The 19463-nt window shown below is 35.9% G+C and overlaps 1 protein-coding gene across 11 annotated transcripts in view; it reads left to right on the top strand.

Moving 5' to 3' along the window:
- The window catches only part of PARD3 (par-3 family cell polarity regulator), a 443962-nt gene that overhangs the window by 225581 nt on the left and 198918 nt on the right, over nt 1-19463 (top strand). For all 11 annotated transcript variants that reach the window (XM_084221270.1, XM_084221269.1, XM_084221268.1 and 8 more), the window contains 4 exons: nt 933-1024; nt 3866-3949; nt 12777-12902; nt 14253-14632. In XM_084221270.1, coding sequence (XP_084077396.1) covers nt 933-1024; nt 3866-3949; nt 12777-12902; nt 14253-14632 — 682 coding nt within the window. The remainder of the gene's footprint in view (nt 1-932; nt 1025-3865; nt 3950-12776; nt 12903-14252; nt 14633-19463) is intronic.

Here is a 19463-nt window from a genome sequence, read left to right as displayed (position 1 = left end):
CCTGCTTTTGCAGATTCCCTGTGGAAATCTCAATTAGACATTACCAACTGTCTCTGCCTGCCTTTAACATCTCTTCAATACTTTAATAACTTGTCTGACTCTGTGTGCTAAACTCATAACCTATCATGTGTTATTTCAGTGACCTGATTGCTCTGGCTCTGTCTGTGTTTGAAACCTACTGTTCACACTCTGTAATATTTTCTTTTTTGATTACATGGGTGTTTGAAAGTGTAAGCTTCCAATAATGAACATGCACATAAGAATGGGTTTAGAGCTTCTTACTGGAAGTCCTTGAATTACCCTGATCTAAATTTGAAAGTGCAGCATTCACAACTTTGACATTAAAGTTAAACATTTGGTGAATAACATATGTACTTTTTGGAAAGTGAAATTAAAATTAAAATAAATTAGCGTTAGAGCCTCACGTAGCTCTTTGATGTCAGCCTTCTCTGGCAAGCTATTAATAAAGGTCGTGATAAAATGTTTAAAAAGCTCTTGGTACTTCATGGAATTACAGAAGCTGCATTTTCTTATACTATTTTTAAGTCTTTGCTAATGAGCCTCAGTGATGTGCCTTGTGTGCTCAGTCAAGCCCCCTGCCCAGGGAGAGCCTGGGAGGAGTTTCCCCAAACACTGCTGACCATCAGCTGATTTTGTGCTTTGCTTGTCAACCTTCTAAAAACATGCTGACTGTGATGGCTTCTGTAGCATAGCTTTTATAACTGTAGTAGAATTATGATATAACACTGGCCAAACTGAAAATATAATTTCAAAAATGTTTAAAGTGACAAAACCCAATTTAGAACGGTTTCAGACAGTTGTGGAAGCTTTTCCGCTGCTGGTAACTCCAGTAATGGTTACTAAAATGAGTTAATAAAATTAGATGTAGGTTTAAATTTCGTTTTTGTTTCTTTGTTTTTTTTAATATCTAGGATGAAGATCGAGCAGAGGAGGACAACAGCAGAGTTGAGCCTGTTGGACATGCAGATACTGGTTTGGAGAATGCTACCAATTTTTCCCTGGAGTAAGTTACTGGCAGAACATATTGTTTTAATGAGTCTTAAGACTGAACACAGATTAGTGAAGTACTCAGAATAATATGAGTGATACTACTCTTAAGAAAGTGGGGCAATCTTTTTTAGGTCATGTGTCATTTTGGTTTTAAAAAATGGATCTTTTTAAAACAGATTATAAGCAGTTAAAAAAGTTTGTATTAAAGATGAGCATTGGAAACTTGACATTTATAAGTGCTGATGCTACAGTAGATTTTCTGCCTCAAAGAATATGCTTATTTGATGGAACTTTGAAAACTTGACAGGAGGAATAGGGTCAGTGCTAGTACAAATAGATCAACAGGCAAGAATTTCAAAGGGGGAAATCTTAATTCCAATCACTAGTTCTCAGTCTCTAGGAAGATGTGTCACAGTCACAAGTTGTGTGGTCAAAAACCTCATACTTTTGAATGGATCAAAACTGGTGTTTTAAAAATACAATCACTGAACAATATTTTATGTAGTCAAAAGATACTGCAAACTTGACCTTTTGCATTTCATTGGAAAGAACTGACCCATACCTTGTTATGGAGTTAATGAGAAAATATCCCTTCTAACCTTAAATTAAATCTTTTAAATTTATTAACTTAAATAAAATTAAATCTTCTGCTCCTGCTATTTTTGAATTAAATTATGAATTAGGGACAGAGGTTTTAAATGTTAGATAAAGATCATGGTGACATCTATTAGGCTGTAGAATGTGCATTTTACTTGGTTCCATTTACAAAATCTGTTACATTGTAAATTCCAAATGCTTCCTAAAAATAGAATTTGCAGAACTTCTGCAAATGTAATGCTTCCTTGTGTTGCTTTTAAGTAACTTATTGACTTCTCATCATATGCTACTTCATTTATGTTTTGTTTTGATCTCATACTTCTTTGCATGTTTGTTTGAAGCAGTTGGCCCAAACTTCTGAGAAAATCAGAAAGCCAGATTGAAAGAATCTCTTTTAGGAAGCTGTAATTTCCTCTTTTTTCCATTTTTCAAAATTTAACATTTGAATTTGGGATAGATTTTTTTTTTTTTTTAAGAAAAAGTGTAAGAAAAATGAGTGCAAAGATGTTAAATGTGCATGTGTTTCCACTTTTGCAGTTCCAGATGCATCACGCAGATTCTCACTTGTTCTCTTTCTTAGCCCTTAATTTTCTTCTAAGCTAATAGCAAAGTCAGAAGAAAGTTGATCAGAGAATCACAGGCCTACCAATAGCAAACAGTGTCTTTTAGAGTTCCCTTTGGAGGTCTGAGGAGTGGCTTGAGTCCTGTGAGCTGCTTTGCACACTAATGAATGACAGCTTAGCCTTAACAAACAGTGAGAAGGAAATAAGTCAGCCTGTACAGAACAGTATGAAGCACTGTATTGATCTCAGTCTTAAAACATTGGTCCATGGCTGAAGAATAACACGTTTTTGGCTGAAGTCTCTCAGCTCTCCTGTTGTTGCACTGGTTTCTTGAGCTAACAGTGACAACAAGGATAGAGACCTTCCATTCATGTTGTTTAAAAATCAAGGTAAAAATTCAGACACCAGTTGAGGCATACAGCAAATGTAAAAGCTACCTTAAAATACTTTTAGAAAATTTAATGTAGGGCAAAAGTAAAACAAACTGTAACCCAGGAGTTGTGTTGACTTCCCAACCATATGTGGTCTGGTTATTCTCAAATTACAGATTAAGAGCTGCAAGCTTTCATGATGGGCCACCATATGATCAAGAGCTTATTGAAGGAAGTAGAAAATCTTTTACTGCTATCACAGGGAATTTGTCTTGCTCTTTGCTGCATTTTGAGATTAAATTTTATTTGTGTTCTTATGAGGAACAAGTTTTTCAATGATCTGTTTGTATATATATCTGGTGCCAGGAAATAAGGAAAAAGTATGTAATGCTAGAGAGAAGCATAAGCTGCAAATTTAGATTGTGGCTTCTGTTCACATCTCTCACTTCCAGTTTTACTGAGAGGTTTGGCTTTTGCGTATTATTTTCTCATTTATGTATTTATAGCTCTTTATGGTTCATGGGCTATTTCCTCCTTTCCAGATGTGGGCATGTCTCAAACACATTAATAGATTTGGTCTAAATCTATTTCTACAATTTTTACATGTCTCTTTCTGAACCTGTATTTTCTTCTGCTGCTTTTTTTCCTCACTACAGCAAAATTTATAATTGAAAACTAGATGCATGGTTGCTTCAGGGGAGGTCTGGTTGGTTTTGAATGTTACAGTTAAAACTTGCTTTAGAACTTTACTTAGTAAGGAGATGCAGGAATCTTCCAGTAAAAGAAATGGAATTACAGTAATACAGATTAATGTGTTTTTAAACTGGAAGGATTTAGCCAATTAAAAATTTATTAATTCTCATTTGATTATGAGGTAGTTATGGGAAAGCTAATGTAAAAAATTTAGCGTTGGCTCTAAGATAAAAAAGTAAAGCATGCTAGCGCTATGACGAGCTTTTAGGTTTCTGAGGAAAAATTGTGTGTGGCATTTAAGGTATTTCTACTGAATGGTCAGTTTAACTTTAGAATAAGAAAGAAATAAAGGAATATGCATGCAGTGATGATGATGAGACCTATTTTTATGCATTCAGCTAAATTAAAAAAAAATTATATTTTTCTTGGTTCTATTAATTGAAGTATTTTTGATGATTGATCTCCTTTCATGCCATCAGATTAATCTTCAGGTACGTAGCGTTCAACAATGCTTTCATCACCATGACTTGGTTTCTGGAATGGTTTTGTTTTTCTGTGTATGTTTGTGTGGGGTTTTTTGGTTCCTTCACGGTCCATGTTCACATTCCCTCATTGGTCATTGTCTCACAGTGATATGGTAAAGCTCGTCGAGGTCTCCAATGACGGCGGGCCTTTGGGAATCCATGTAGTGCCTTTCAGTGCCCGAGGCGGAAGGTAACGTATCGTGTAGGATTTTCTTTGCCTTGTAATTTGCTGTGCTATAACTTGTGTTAATTTCTGTGCTGTGGGCCTTTCCCTCTGTACAATATTTTCTGTTTTTCAAGAGGCAGTCTCACTGATTAGGAAAGCAAGAAAGGCAAGTTTACTGGCTCTGTGCTTGGAATGGACTCCATAGTTCAAAGGCTCTGCTTAGAAGGAGCTAGAATTTGGTGTTGTAATCTCGGGGTAAATTGAAGGATAAAAACGTTTCCTTTTGGACTCCTAAAATAATGTATAAACTTCTGCCCTAATTCAGGTGGATATTTGTGCAACATTTCCTGGTGTACTGTTTAAACCACAAGTTTTCAAATAACAGCAGGAGTCTAAACCAGAGGCGTCCTACGCTTTTGCTTGTTAAGAATAGGAGAGAAAACAATTGCCGCACTTTCATAATTTCATGTTGCCCCATCTGTTGGGGTTAAAATGAAGCAGCAAAACCAGTTGAAACATTCTGGTTTGGGGAAAAGTGAACCTGTTTTACAGGCTGAAACTCCCGGAGTTTGATTGCTTACCCACAAAAAAAAAGGGGGGTAAAGAAAGGAGTTTACATTAAAAAATACAATGTGTGGGGGATGTTATTAATAAACAGAATGCATAATCTCTAATGCTTAATTTGCTAATGCAGAGTTTTAGTGTTTAGAGTCATGAAAATAGTCTCAGAAAAAAAGCTAAACTTTTGTATTAATTAGTGATGGATTTGAAAATTTAAGTATCTTGAGAAATGATAATTTTTCAGCAATATATGCAAATTTTATACTGTGTTTGTATATTCTAAGTACACACTGTATTTTCTCTCTTAAAGGAAAAGGGGAACAAATATATGTATCTTAAAAGTAGTCTTTGCACATGAAAAGGGGTGTTATATTCTTGTGTCTGTGGTCCCAGTAGCAATTTCAGTTTTATAATTAAAAACTAACAAATTACCAAAACTAATTTGCTATACAAGTGTATCTCTCAAATATTAATATGCTATTTTCAGAAATACTAGAGTGTTTTAGGTATTTTTCCTTCTATACCGAATATCTTCATGTGATTTTAAACACAGTATAAGAACTTTATTTGCACTTGTTACTTGAAACCCAGTGCTTTCATAGCCTGAAGAGTATGAGCTGTTCATACACTGACATGCATTATGACAAAATGTAATTTGTCTTACTTGAAAGCTACTTTTTCTAGGGTCTACAAGTATTAAGAGCAAACTTCTGTTAAGTGGTGAATTCTTCTCTTCATAATCTGAAATTCAGTAAATTCAGAGTGGGGATGGAAAGACCGTGAGTGCACAGTACTTCAAACATAACTCAGAAGTAAATGAGATCGAGGTAGGAATGGTTGAAATGTTCCCACAGTTATCTGGGATTTCAGCAGTGTGAAGGCCAAGGAAAAGACTGGTTTAAGAATGTCAGCTGCCTACTAAGAACTTGTTTAATAATGCTGATGTTAAAATATGTATTTTGACATTTTGAATAAGAATTTTAACTTGAGTAAAATTTGCTTCCAGCCTGTGAATGTGGTTGTCAAGTCTGAGGCAAAGCTTAACTGTTCATACATAATGAGACCATGTTAAAGAAAAAAAGCCATAAACACAGAAATAAAATATGAATATTTTTTAAAAAGAAATTTAACTATAGCATGCAAAATTATATTACGAAGTTTTACTTCAGGAAAGCCAATTTTAAATATAGATGTTTCAAGTCAGGACATAGTGGAAAAGCAAATTCTATTATGAGGGAAATAATTTTTATATTAAAATGTATCCTCTTTTTCTTCATACTACTAGAACTCATTTCATTGAAAAATGGACCATATGTGTAATTGCTGAGTTTTTTTGACGCTCTACAAAATAATCTGCTGAAGAGGGGAAACACACCCATGTCTTGAAAGTGTAGAGGAGCAGAGTTGGGGAGGGTCTAGAATATTTCCAAAAGTTTTCTGCCGTGCTGTGTGTGTTCTAATGAAGGAATAGCAGAGTTCATTGCTTGGGATTGATTCTAATGTGTTGTGCTGCTGCTTTACTCTCTGCATACCCACGTCTCTGCATGCTTTCAGGTAGGATAAACACATTTTTCTCCAACTGCCTCCAGTGTGGGCAGGGGAAGGAACACAGGTTCAGGTTTGAAGCAATTGGTGGGGATTTGATTAATTTTTTTCCCCTCCTGGTTATGACACACTTGTTTCTCCTTTTGCTAGATTCAGAGGGAGAGCAGATGCATGGCAGGGATCTTCTGCTTCCTACTTATTTCTCACTGTGGCACATAGCTGCTCTTTGTTCTTCCCCTGGCTGCAAAAAATAATTCTTCCTGCTACAATCAGCCTACAACTCCCTGCTTTTAATAACTTGATCAGGGGATGTGCTTAGTACAAACCCAATTATAGAAAACCAAACGCAGGACTGAGTAAAGACTTTGAGGGATGTCCAAAAAGACAAGATGTCATTTGTCATATAGATTAGTCCACTGTCCCATTGTTGTTTTATATTTGCTTACTCTTCAATTCCAGTTATGCTGTGTTTTCAGGTACTTTTCTTGTAGTTTCTTTCTCTTGCTTTTGAAAATGTTACTCAATAGGCAATGGTTATTGAATCAATAGCTTGAAAAATTATTATGCAATTCACCTTTTTTTCCCTATGCAATGAGCAGGAGCCTTCTCCCGCCAAAAAATTTATACCAGAAAGGAAACACTCCAAAACTATAAAAAAATATGTGCCATAACTATGTCCTTTACTTCTGTTGAGAAAATATTTGGCTTTTTCGTGGTCTTTTGGGGGTTTGGAATAAGAATCTTTTGAGTACTGACTTGATCTTGAACAAAATCTGTAAAGGTCTCTGCCTCATCTATATAGATGCTACAAATTATTTCTGTTGCCAGTAAAACTGAGACTTTTTAAAAATAAAAACCCCTGTATTTCTCTGGGAAAAGTACTATTGATTTGTAAAGACATAGTAAAACTTTATTCTATGTATGTTTCCTTGTTATCCTTCTGGTTTTGCCTCTAGAAATGTTTCTCTCTTTTATTGGCCTATTTGATCATATGATTTTGTTAGCAGATTTTATTCACCTTATCAAAAGGGAGGAGGGAATACATATTCATCACCTTATGGTTATGCATTTTTTAAGGATAAAAGTTTTGTTTGCAAACCTGCTGGCACATTTTTGCAATGGCATAGATGCAGTGCTGAGCAGAAAAGGAGGCATGAAAATGAAAGTAGAATGAAGGAAGAAGAGAAGGCAAGTAGGAAAGTGTTCAGATAAGAGTAGAAAAAAGAGGGAATGAATGAGAGAAAAATATGAAAGGAAAGAAAATTCTAACTCTGTGCAAAATTACCATACCACCAATCCTTCCTTCTTATTAGGTGCTCAGAGACAGAAGCAAACAGTCCCTTAAGAATCTCATTTGAGCAGCCTGGATGATGTGGGATGTTCTGTTGATGTTTAAGTGAGGATGCACCAAGTTCTCTGAAAGCTCAACAGCAATTATAGCCTAATTTACCATTATATGGCCTCTTCTGCTTTTGAAATCTCAAGCTCTGTACCCTAGCTGCTCTTCTGAAATCCTGCCATGTCTGTCTTTGGAAAGAGATTCAATTGACACAAGGAATAAATGAGAGAACATCAGAAATCTCTGTGAATAATGATATGGAAATCAGAGTCCCATAGTCCCAAGTCTACTCTGAAGTCTACTTAGTAAAGCAGAACTGAAAAGGATTTGGATATTCATCTGAAAACCCCTCAATGAACATCCACTAATAAGTATCAGACATGTTACTTTGATACAGACAGGTATGCACAGTTCTGCCAGTTTTTTTTCCTGTTGAAATATGCCACAAAATCCATGATTAACTGTACATCTAACACCTGCAGCTAAAATTTTTTTTTTTTTAATATATCCTGAATGTCTTAAAATATTAGGAAGTCTCAAAAGAAAGGAAAAAAGGGAATTTTTGTCAGTTTAAATGACAAATTTAGCAGGTTTGGTTAAAAAGAAAGAAAAGCATCAAATGGAGGTGGGTGTTTAAACATACACAAACCCTAACTACCCTTACTGGAAATCTAGAAATTTGAATTTTTTTTATACTCTATTTTTTAAAAATTGGAAATATCCTTCATTTTGTAGAGTTTATCAATTCACCTCATGTGTCACTGTAAAAATTTTAGTCTTGTACTCAAGGTACAAAGAAAACTGAAGTAATAGCTAATGGCCATTGTCTATAGTGAGAGTCCATAATATTGCCTTCAAGGTGCCTCTCTAGTGATCATATTCTCTTTGATCAAGTAGGAGGTCTGTGCTGTCTGACTCTCCATTTATTCTTCTGCATTCCCAGCCTTTTAAGTCTCACAGGTAGCAATGGCTTTCAAAAACATATGTATGGGGAAAAAATTCTCTGTGGATTGAATGTACCATTCCCTCACTCTTGTATCTGATTTCAAACTGTCTGATCTCAGCCTTTAAGAAGTTTTATAAGCATAATTTGAAGTACTAATCAAGCTAAAAAGCTGAGGAGTGGTTTCCAAAGATTGGAAATTGGTTCTGGACTTCAGGCATGAAATTTAAATGCCTCCACAGTAGCGCTATGATGTCAATGTTGGGTAAAGGACTTTATGTACAATTTAGCTTTGAGTAGCCACAATAATTTAACTTGAACAAACGAGCCAATTTTCCTACTCTGACCTCTGAATCTAGGAATTTTATACTGTGGTTGTGGTCTTATAGAACTTTTCAGAGATCTTTCTAAGAATGAAACCGCTGCACATCAGCTTTTCAATCAAACCTTATTTTTGTACCTTAATCTAGTTTTTGCCTTTTCATGTCAGCGACTTAACATAAACATTTAAATTGGCTATTTTCTATTCTGTCTGATTTGATTACACTACATTTAGCTTGCAGGTAAATAGATAAATAACTTCAGTTTGTACATACAATGGGCCATGATGGCCAAATCATATTCTAGATGCTCAGTGTCAGTTTTTATTTTAACTTCCACTGTCAGTTTTTATTAAGGTAAATTATCATCATTTCCATACATCTGGATGACATGTGGAGAGTTTGCATTTCACAAACTACCCCAACTAAGTCAGGCAATTTAGATGTCAATAAAAAAATCGCTGCTTATTTCTAGTTTTATCATTGCTTGTAATTTATACTGAGAACTGAAGTGTTAACACATGTAGCTGAGTTTATTTTAGTAGTATAATTAGAGTAATGAACCTCGTGGAAATACAGTGGTGCAAATGCTGATATAATCTCAGCTGCTTACATTCCCAGTCAGGTATTTAAAATAAATACAAAGATTGAGCTCTGTGCTTTGGCAGTTTCCCTTCTGTTTCCATGTCAGCTAATGTTAGTCTAAAACAGCACAGGTAAAACATTTTTATTTATTATTGTTTCAACAGGATTGTAGGCTTGCAGAGTGTTTTGCGAAGGTTCACGTGATTATTAATCTCATTCTTGAAAAGGTTGGAATTGAGAAGTTTTGTAATGGAAGAATTTGTATTAGAAACTGTGTTGACTTACTTTAACTGGACAAAATTAAGCAAATTCAAATATACCCATACATTGGTACGCTATATGGTTGTGTTTAAAAAAACATGTATATACTGACTTTGATACTTTATACCAGATAAGTTTTGATGCTTTCAAAATTTATGTCTTTCTAATGTAGGAAACGTAATAGTGAAGCTGTAGTATAACTCCACTTTGCAGGATTAATGATGGTGGCATATGGCAAGGGAAAAAATCCAATTTGTTTTTAGGTTACTGCATATTTGCAAGATCAGGTCTACTCTGTTTATCCCCAGTTGCTGCAACAACAAACATGAATTGCCAGCAAGTCTTTTTTAGAGTCACATTCTTATATTTAGCCATAGTATGCTGGAGAAATACTGTAGGAAGTTGGAAGGCTTTTGTTAATTTTTGAAGAACACACATTTTCCGTAGTTCTAGTTTTCTCTGCTATGCAAACCCTCATTTGGGAAATTGTTTCTGGAAATGTGTCTAAAGGGATCTTTTGTGCCATGTGTTTATGTAAAAAATTAAATAAATGAAAAGGCACTGTGAGAAGCCTGGTTTCAGGTTTGACTCAGTCTGTTCATCCAGCCTTGAATTTGCTCTCAGTGACTTTAGCTTTATATTCCTTGCTTAACCTAGCTCTAACATTTGCTAAAATGCAAAATCCTCACGAGCACCATATGCCATGTTAGAAATGAGCAGTCTTTCATTAACAGAACTTGTAGCCTTTGTTTAATGAGATTATTTACAATTTTGACTGGTAGTTTATTTATCTGTTCCGTTATTCTACTATTGGTTAGGATTAGTAATATTTTTACAGATTTGAAAGCCTAAGTGGAATCAATTTAGGAAATGTCAAACCATGCATAAAGGTGCATCTTGCATTAATAATTTGATATGAATTTAGAATGTGAGACAGTAGAAAGCAACATTTCAAAAAAATGCTATGTCAAAACTATTGATAGAGCAATTATTTTGTAATCCTAAGTACATGGAGACATTGGGATGAAATAGCCACATTATTTTGTGTTGTGTATTGTCATTATATTAACATAGATTGTTGTACTTTGTGTAGATATTGTTTTGATATTTTGGTACTTTTTTATAGTTAACCATATAAACCAAACACCTTTTGTTGTTTCTTTGTATGCTCTTGTGCAAGCACTGCAGGCACACACAAATTCTGAATTGTCTTTGGGCATTGCAGAGGAGTACGCCTGCATCAAAGAGCTCTTGGGCATCAAGTGAAAGAAGAGTAGATGCAGCTCCTTTCTTTCTTGCTCAAGTATTTTGTTGGTTTTCTCTTAAATGTAGCATTCCCTATTTTATAATTTCCTTTGCCTATCTCTTCCTCATTTAGAGTTACAGTGGCTTCACTTTGTGGCTCAAAGACAATCTCCCTAAAAGAAATTCATCAGCTCACAAAGTGAAGAAGTCACAAACTTGTTTTCTAACACATCAGTTTTCTATGTGTCAAAACTATAATTCTGATAAAAATAGCATAGTGAAGCCATAGAAGTAGTTTTCCTTTTTACTATTAATATAACTGTTAGTTTGGTTCTTCATGGAACTATCAAACCATCCATAATTTCTTTATTTATCAGTTTTAAAAATCTGAGACTGCCTTCAACACTTTTTTTTTAGTGAACAGAAGGAAAAAAGGGGTTGAATCAATATTTTAAAGTTTGTTTTGTTTTACTTCCTGTGACTACATAATGTAATAATGAATAATTGTAGTGCAACATGGTCATTAGGTTAGTGTGTCACTGTTGTGGACTTGTAGAGTTTCTTGTCATGCGAGTGTCTGACTCAAGCTTCATTTGATGATTTGTGTTGTCAGAATTTATGGTTTTTTTTTCCTCATGGTCTGTTTACATTTATAGATCCTTTCAACATTATATCTTAATGTCTCTAGGTGGTTCCAAAATGGAAATACTACTAGGATCATTTCTCCTACTCCTTCATCTGCTTTGTGGGAGAAAATATATGACTATTCTATAAAAAATGTATTATTTGGTTATGCTGGTGATAAATTGGTAAATGAAGAATTGAAAGTGGAAGAAATAATTTAATTTTGCTTTTTTGACCTGTTTGATGAAGTGCTCAAGTGCATACATAACTTTTGAGCACTCAAGGAGTCCTTTTAAGCACCACTGACTGCTGATTTACTCTGAGGTATTACGTGTGAATGGAAGTGCTGTGATCACTGAAAGGTTTCTGCTTAAAAGTCATCTGTGGTCTTCCAATTCCTGCTGATTTGGAACAAGTATTTTTCTCGCCATGCCTTGAAATGAATTCTGAAAAAAGTAATGCTGTTGACTTGACTGATGTGAGTTTGACCCACTGATCCCACATCCTGTGGGATTTCACTGTGAAGCTGATCTTCCTAAAAAAAAAAAAATCAAGTGCAGTGTTGATGCAAGAATAATCCTGAAGATTAAGTTCTCCTTCAGGTAGAGAGTTCAGGTATAAAAACATCACTGACTTTGCATACTATCCTGCCAGTACCTCAGAAGTCCTTTCTTCAGGATCCTTTTTCATAATTTCAGGTTGAATATTTGTTTACCTTTTTTCTGTAAATATGTCCTTAAGATGATTGTGGGTAAGCGCGATACAGAGGGGAGGGACTAACTCATTGGACAAAGGCTATAAAATGGAAATTTTCTTCAGCCAATTAATTTAAGACAAGATTCTGAATATAGAAAGACCATTTAAATTTTTAATTTCATCTTTTTTATTTTATTAAAAAAAGTTAAGATTTAAAAATAAAAGCATTTGGTCTTCATGAAATTATTGAATTCTCTATCCATCCCCTTATTACAGGCTGTTTATTACATGAGATGACCCCACGTTTCACTTGCACAGGAGTAGTGAAGGTTGTGGCATTCTCTTCTAATTCAAAAATTCAAATTTTAAATTAAATCTATTCAGCTTCAGTTAACTAGCAGAAAAGATATCTTTTCTCAGATGTGTGGTGGTTCTTGGAGTTTTTACTACACAGAAATCTTGGTCTTTTTCAAGGATGGATGTGCTGTCATCCCACAGCCTGTTCATTCTAACTTTTAACATGTTTGATACACCTAGGCTTTTTGTTTCATGGAAAAGGGATAATAAATCAGATAATTCTTGAAATTATTTGAAACTGTGCTATCCTACTTCAAGGTAAAGATGGTTTTAAAATATAGTTTCTGTAGTGATCCTGGTAAAATATTAAATCAATAGGATTTTCTATGTTGCAAATTATTCAGGTAGTAATAATGAGTAATCTTAATGTTCCAGAACCCTGGGGCTGCTGGTGAAGCGATTGGAGAAGGGTGGAAAAGCTGAACAAGAAAACCTTTTCCGTGAGAACGATTGCATTGTCAGGATTAATGACGGAGACCTGCGGAACAGGCGATTTGAGCAGTAAGTGTTCTTACCACACCTTACATTGCATTATTTGGTTTTTAGCACCTTGGAATAATTTGGGGAAGGTAAGAAAGAAACCTCTAAGCTTGCCTTTCTAATAAAGAAAAGATACACTTAAGGACATCAGTGGCTTTTATATAAACAGACTAATGAAAAACCCAGGATAATTATTGTCATTAGAGTATATGCAATTCTCACTTGATTGTTTTTATATGTGATGGATTCTTTTCTTCTTATATTGGTAATCGGTTTTTCTTGAAATTCCCATATGACTTTTGCTCTTATATTTGCATTGCACCATCAATATAAATGGACAACATGAGGACTTTATTTTTAACATTTAAAAAATGTGTGATTTCTTGATTGTGTGAGAACTAAAGGTTCTGTATATGTAGAAACTTCCTGGAGAAGTCTGAGAGATCAGTATTTGCTTAGTAGTTTTCTGGACTTGATAGAATCTCGAAATGAATCATACTTTTAAGAGGAAATTGTAGTTCACACTCAGGTAAGAGAAAAATAGAAGAGGTATGCAGGTAATGAGTGATTTCGTGGCTGATCATATTGTTCTGAAATTCGTAACACACTGAGGGCCAAATATAATTCGTTCTGATCATCTTACACTTAACATATATTTGAAATGTGGCTTTAATTTCTTTGACTCTAACCTGAATTGAAACATCACCCTGTACCATATGGTTGGAAGCAGCTTGTCTCTGCTTGTTCTAAGGTTCTGAATCACAGTTTGTAAAGACTGTGAAGAGACCTTGTTGTCTTTGAATACTTTGGATTGTGACCTTGAAGCCCAGTGTCTGTCTGTACAGGATTGAGCATTTTTTCCCCATCTCTTAGTGTTGTATTCTGATATACTACCCGCTGAAAAAAATTGAATTGTAAGCTGGACTGGTTGCAAGACTCCATATAATCAGAAAATTGTGGAATACATGGTCTTTTATAATTAGTAATTTTCTTTCTAATTGTTCTGTTGTCACTGTGGTAGCAGTTATTGCAATTACTACAATTATCAAGGTTCAAAACGAAAGGACACTACAGTCCTGCTACAGAACTGTCTGCATGTCATGACTGTGGTTAAAATTTTTGCTTTTCTGAATCCAGTATTTGCTACATTAGTCATGAAGCATATTTAACCATAGTGTTGCCCTAAAGCAGTAAACCTTAGCGAAAAGCAGACCAAATAGACGAGCGAACAGATTCAAGTTTTATGGTTTATGCTTGAGTGCAATGTGTCTGTCAGCTCGTGTTGCTTAATTAACATCAGTAATTATGCTTATAATATCTCATAGTCTGCCAGTCCTAATTTGCTGATTTTCTGTTCACTTGAAAACCTAGAGCACAGCATATGTTCCGCCAAGCCATGCGTACGCCGTTCATTTGGTTCCACGTGGTGCCCGCGGCGAATAAGGAGCAGTACGAGCAGCTGTCCCAGAGCGAGAGCGTCTTCTACTCCAGCCGCTTCAGCCCCGACTCCCAGTATGCCGAGGGGAAAAGCATGAACAATTCTGGACTTCACACCTTACAGAGAATGTCTCGAGTGGGTAACCACTCTGACCAGACAGACTCCTACTCACAGCTACCTCATAGTGTCAACTCATCAGGGAAACCACCCTCCGGCCTGGTACCGTCACCTCAGAAAGTTCTCACCTCCACTGCCAACAGTGGCTATAACACCAAAAAGATAGGGAAGAGGCTCAGTATACAGCTAAGGAAAGGTAAGGCACGAGTGTGCTCCTTGTGCAGCAGGAGATGTGTGTGTAGGGTATGTGTGTGTGCCCAGTGCCGCTGTCCTGGGCAGGAAGGCTGGCAGGAGCACGGGGAGTGCAGTGGGCTCATTTTGCAGCCAAGGCACTGAGTTGTCCCTGAGAGCAGGACCAGGAGAGGAGACCCACCCTGCCTTCAGGGTGTGCAGCATGCCTGCAAAAGGCCATTTTGAGGAGTGCTTTAGCATTTTTTTCTGTTTCCCACCCTGCCTTCAGCATGTGCAGCATTCCTGCAAAAGGCCATTTTGAGGAGTGCTATAACATTTTTTTCTGTTTCTCAGCTAATAAAGTAGTGCAGTAAATGCCTCAAATTCTGTTGGCCAAGACCCAGGAGTGGTGAACTATTTAATGTAAACAACTAAGCAAAAATGGCCCATGTTCTGCACTTCACAGTTAAGACTTTTCAAATTTGAGTTTTGCCTTTAGATTTTAAGAGTGTTTTGGATCCACTTGGTAAATTGGACATTCTGATTTCCAGCTAAAGCTTTCATTTTTTTCCACTGAGATGTTGGAACGTTTGGTTGAGATGTTATGTGATATTTCCTGTCTTGGCCCTTACGCTAATATAAGTTGAATGGGGGTGAGAGACACTATTTAAGGTAGTGTGTGCTTATCTCAACATCTGTGTTATATGTGCACATTTAGGTGCATTGGTACATCCATGAAATTTTTATGATGTGAGAAAATTTGGTATTTTTTTGTAGTTAATGTGTAGATGCTTTTAAGATAGTTGAAAGTATAATAAAATGACATTTAGATACCAGTATTCTTAGCTCTTGGGAAATGATTTTTTTAAAGAATTATACATGCTGTAAGCTTTATGGTATTCAAATGAGCGTGTTTAAGATTAGCTATAATTTGGTCTCTAGCAACAAGAACAGTATTTACATTACACAGCAGAAAGTTTACCCATGTGACAGTATTCTCCATGAACTTGGCCTACATTCCCCTTAAGGTACTCTTAAGTGCTTAATGTTAATGATATTTATTAATTAACCTTTTTATTGAAAGACATTGAAGACAGTGCACTGAATGGTAGAGATTTTACAGTTTCACAGGTACCAGGCTACTTGTCACATTATCATTATGCTTTCCTTTCTATGAACTTCGCATGAACCACCAGATTGCTTCTTTCTGGTTGCTGAATTTTAAGCTCTGCAAACTTGGATGACATAAGGTTGAGTTGACAGTTTGCTTCTGTTGTTGATGCTCCTTCAAGAATTTCTCTAGGCCATCAGCTCAGATCAGCCTACTTGGAAAAACTTGCTGTTATTGGTTGAGTAAGGAATCGGTGTGCTTATAAATATGCTCTCAGTCACTACAGTGATTTTTACCTGGGTTTTTTCTATCTGTGGAAGTCTTTAGAAGTATTACTTGGACAGTACATAAAATAATTCTCGGCCAGAAGTGGAAATAAACATTTCATATTATTTAAAAAGCACCAACAAATAAATATATAATTTTGGACCCCAATATTTTCGCGTGAAACAAATATGGTGTTACAGCTCCTCATAAGATTCAAGAATATAATTTGGCATTTTATGGATTTTTGGCTGTGATATGATGTTATATTTGGTCATCTTGCACTGGATACTCTTTCAGAAATACTCCCCCCAAGGCTATAATATAATTTTTTTCCTGCTGGCGCTAATATCTTAGGTGGGTTTGGAGTAAAGAAGATGCATGGTACCTGTTGCTGAAAAGTGATCTCAAAGATACTTTAACATCTAGTTCATACCAGAGGAGTTTGATGGCTCTTACAAAGGTCTCACTTTCAAAGTAAGAACTTTGAAATATATTTAGAATATATTTCAGAAATTTAAAGAGGATATTTGTTTCTAACAGTTGGCTTACTTGAGAATACTACTTATGGTGGAATGGCACCTAGCTCAGGCTATAGATAAAGGTAGAAATTGTGTTTTATGCATGGTAAAAATAAAGAAAACGGGCCTAAGGAAAGATGCCTTTTTATCATTGCTGTATTTTGTTTGTTAATATCCACTGTAGAAAGAAGCATGCCCTCCCATTTTGACATTTGATCACTCTAAGAACACACATGTGGAGCAATGAATGCAGCAATCTGCTTGAGGATGCCCCAAGTATTTTGTTGAAAATATGAGTTCAGTAGGGATGTTGATTGTTTTTGATGATTATTTCCAAGGAAGGATGTTGAAATAATACAGGCTTTAAAGATATTTAACAAATTGCTGACAAATTTAACAAACTGCTGACAGGCAGCAGTTGTTTCACCAGTTAACATAATTACTTTAAAAACTCATGCATGCCTCATGCATTAAGGCATGCAAGGTGTCATCTTAAAATTCAGTTTTCATTTAACCTATACATACTGATAATGGATGTAGTATATGAGAATTGACTCTTTTTCAATACAGACATACCTTCTTTATTACAGCTGTGTTTTTATATATTGCATAAGCTTTATGATATAGGGTGACAATCACAGAATAACCCTACAATATGTGCTTCTGTAATTATGATTTCTTAATATTTATTGCTGATTTGGCATTTTAAAATAACCTGAACTTTCATAGGATTTAGCTGTTTAATAAAGTCAGAAGAGAAGGTCAGTCATATGTTTCAGTCAATGTGGAATGTTTGTTGGCTTTTCTAAATGAAAATGGATATCTGTTTATCTTGCCTTAAAGGTCAAGGCCTGAACTTTTAGCATATAGATGTAGGGGTTATTGCTGATGTTCATATGCCATTAAGGCTGTATAGCAGTCTAGCTTAATAGCTCACGCAAATTAAGATAATGCAAGACATGACAGTGAGCCTGTGTTTGTATACATTTTGGTATAAACTGATAGTAAATATAAATTTAAAAAAATTGTTCTTTGCAGCTAAAGAATAAAGAAAATAAGACCACTGATAGAACACCCGGAGTGTTAGGATGAACTTTGAGCTCATATGCACCAGGACACTCCCAGAGTGTTCCTTCTTTGGCTCCAAGTGTTTGAACCAATGCAACTGAGAGGAATTTGGTCCAACACATCTAAATAATAAATAACCAATTATATAGCAAATGGCTCTAAGGCTCAGTCTTTGAGCACTTAGTAACTCACAGCATTTAGCCTGATGCTCACTAAAGCATTCAAAAGACTGCTTTTCCACTGGACATTGTGCTACTCAGATTTCATATCTGCTGCTTTTCATACTGCTGTACTAAGACAAGCTTGAAGTACTCGGTCTGGAAATTAGCTTAATCTTATTTGTTTGCCCCTGAATATGCTGCTCATTGCATCATATGATTTCTATCTATAACTACATGTTTGTATAGCTAAATTAAATACAAAATTCAGGAAGTAAAATGTCAGCAGTGAGCTCATGTTTCTTAAGTTGGTCTTAGTTCCACCAAATATTTTGCTGATTTTTTGTCTGAAGTGTTCAGTGCATCAGGACTTCAGTCCACAGCTCCCCACTTCCAGAGGGTGACTTAGCCACCGACCATGGGAGTTGTGATTATCTCTTCCTTTTTGGCCTCTCCCTTGCAAAAGAAGAAAAAGAAAGGGAAAGAAATGAGTGACAGAACTGTCAGGAAAGCTGTAGCAGTTACATCCCTGTCACACAGAGGACATAGCAGCTCTGTTCTAGAAGATAAGTCTTGAAACAAAGGAGCCCCCTCTGCGCAGTGCAGGAGAGAAAAATGGTTAAATTGTAGATGTGAGTAGGATTATAAGACTTTGCTCTTCAGAGTTCCTTGTGTTCCTGTTTGACTTGTTGGCCTCACTGAGGTTAATAATGCTACATCTTGTGTACAGAGCTGACCTGAAACTCTGCAAGTGCCACCAGGGGACTGGGCATTCAGTGCCATGGCACAGTGGGACTCAGCCCTGCTCCACCCAAGTTCCTTTCTGCAAGAAGCTGCTAGAGACACAAATAAGTTGGCTTTCATAGTTTGGGAGTATGCTAATTTGAAATGGCATCATATTTGCTCTGGAGTGGAGCACATCTATGGACAGTTACTTGATTTGCTTGGATTCATATATCAGAGTGTATAAGACAGGACCCTGAACTTGTCTGTAAGATATCCTGCATCATGGATCTGAAGTGTACAGATTTATATGCATTTTTCATTATACTCTCCTGTTTTCCCCACACAGAATCTTGAGCCAGACTTTGAACTGACATTTTAAATTTTTGTTTAAAATTTCTTTTGAAGTGATATGTTCTCTTGAAATTCCTGTTCAGATGCAGAGTGTTTGTCAGTTTTGAAATGAAGCGTGTAGATGCCTAAATTACTTCACTGACCTTGAGAAATGAGATTCAAAAGTGAAGCAAATAATTTTGAGCATTATTAGTCACTGAAGAAGCATAAACTGCATCAGTTTCATCTTTCCATTTTTTAAAACCACTTCTGATCACCATTAGCAGGCTGTAGCATAAGGGGAAAAGAACGTTTCTATTAGGTTGATCAAAGATCTTCTTGAGTGGTCTGAGCTGTACTTCGAGAAAAAAAGCCTCACTTGTTCCAAATCACTCAGCTACATAAAAATGGGCATGCAATTAGTCTTGATTGTGTATGTGGCTGCAGAAATTTTGTAGACAGCTGAGCAGTCAGCCTTCTAAGCAGTCATTTGCATGTACAGTAAGCCTGACTACATGTGCACAAATTGTGAAAATATGGGGCTTAAACTAGGAGCAGTAAAATGATCTTGGTTAGTTTAGTGATGCCCCTTACAGTAAGAACATATTTGCTATTCAAATCTTACATGAGGCTCAGTCCTTAAAAAAACAACCTGGTTTCCAATGTGGAACACTAGGA

The sequence above is a fragment of the Fringilla coelebs genome (genome assembly GCF_963513975.1).
Source record: "Fringilla coelebs genome assembly, chromosome: 1".
Taxonomy (NCBI): domain Eukaryota; kingdom Metazoa; phylum Chordata; class Aves; order Passeriformes; family Fringillidae; genus Fringilla; species Fringilla coelebs.
Note: the sequence above shows the minus strand (reverse complement) of the source record. Positions and strands in the feature narration are given on the sequence as shown.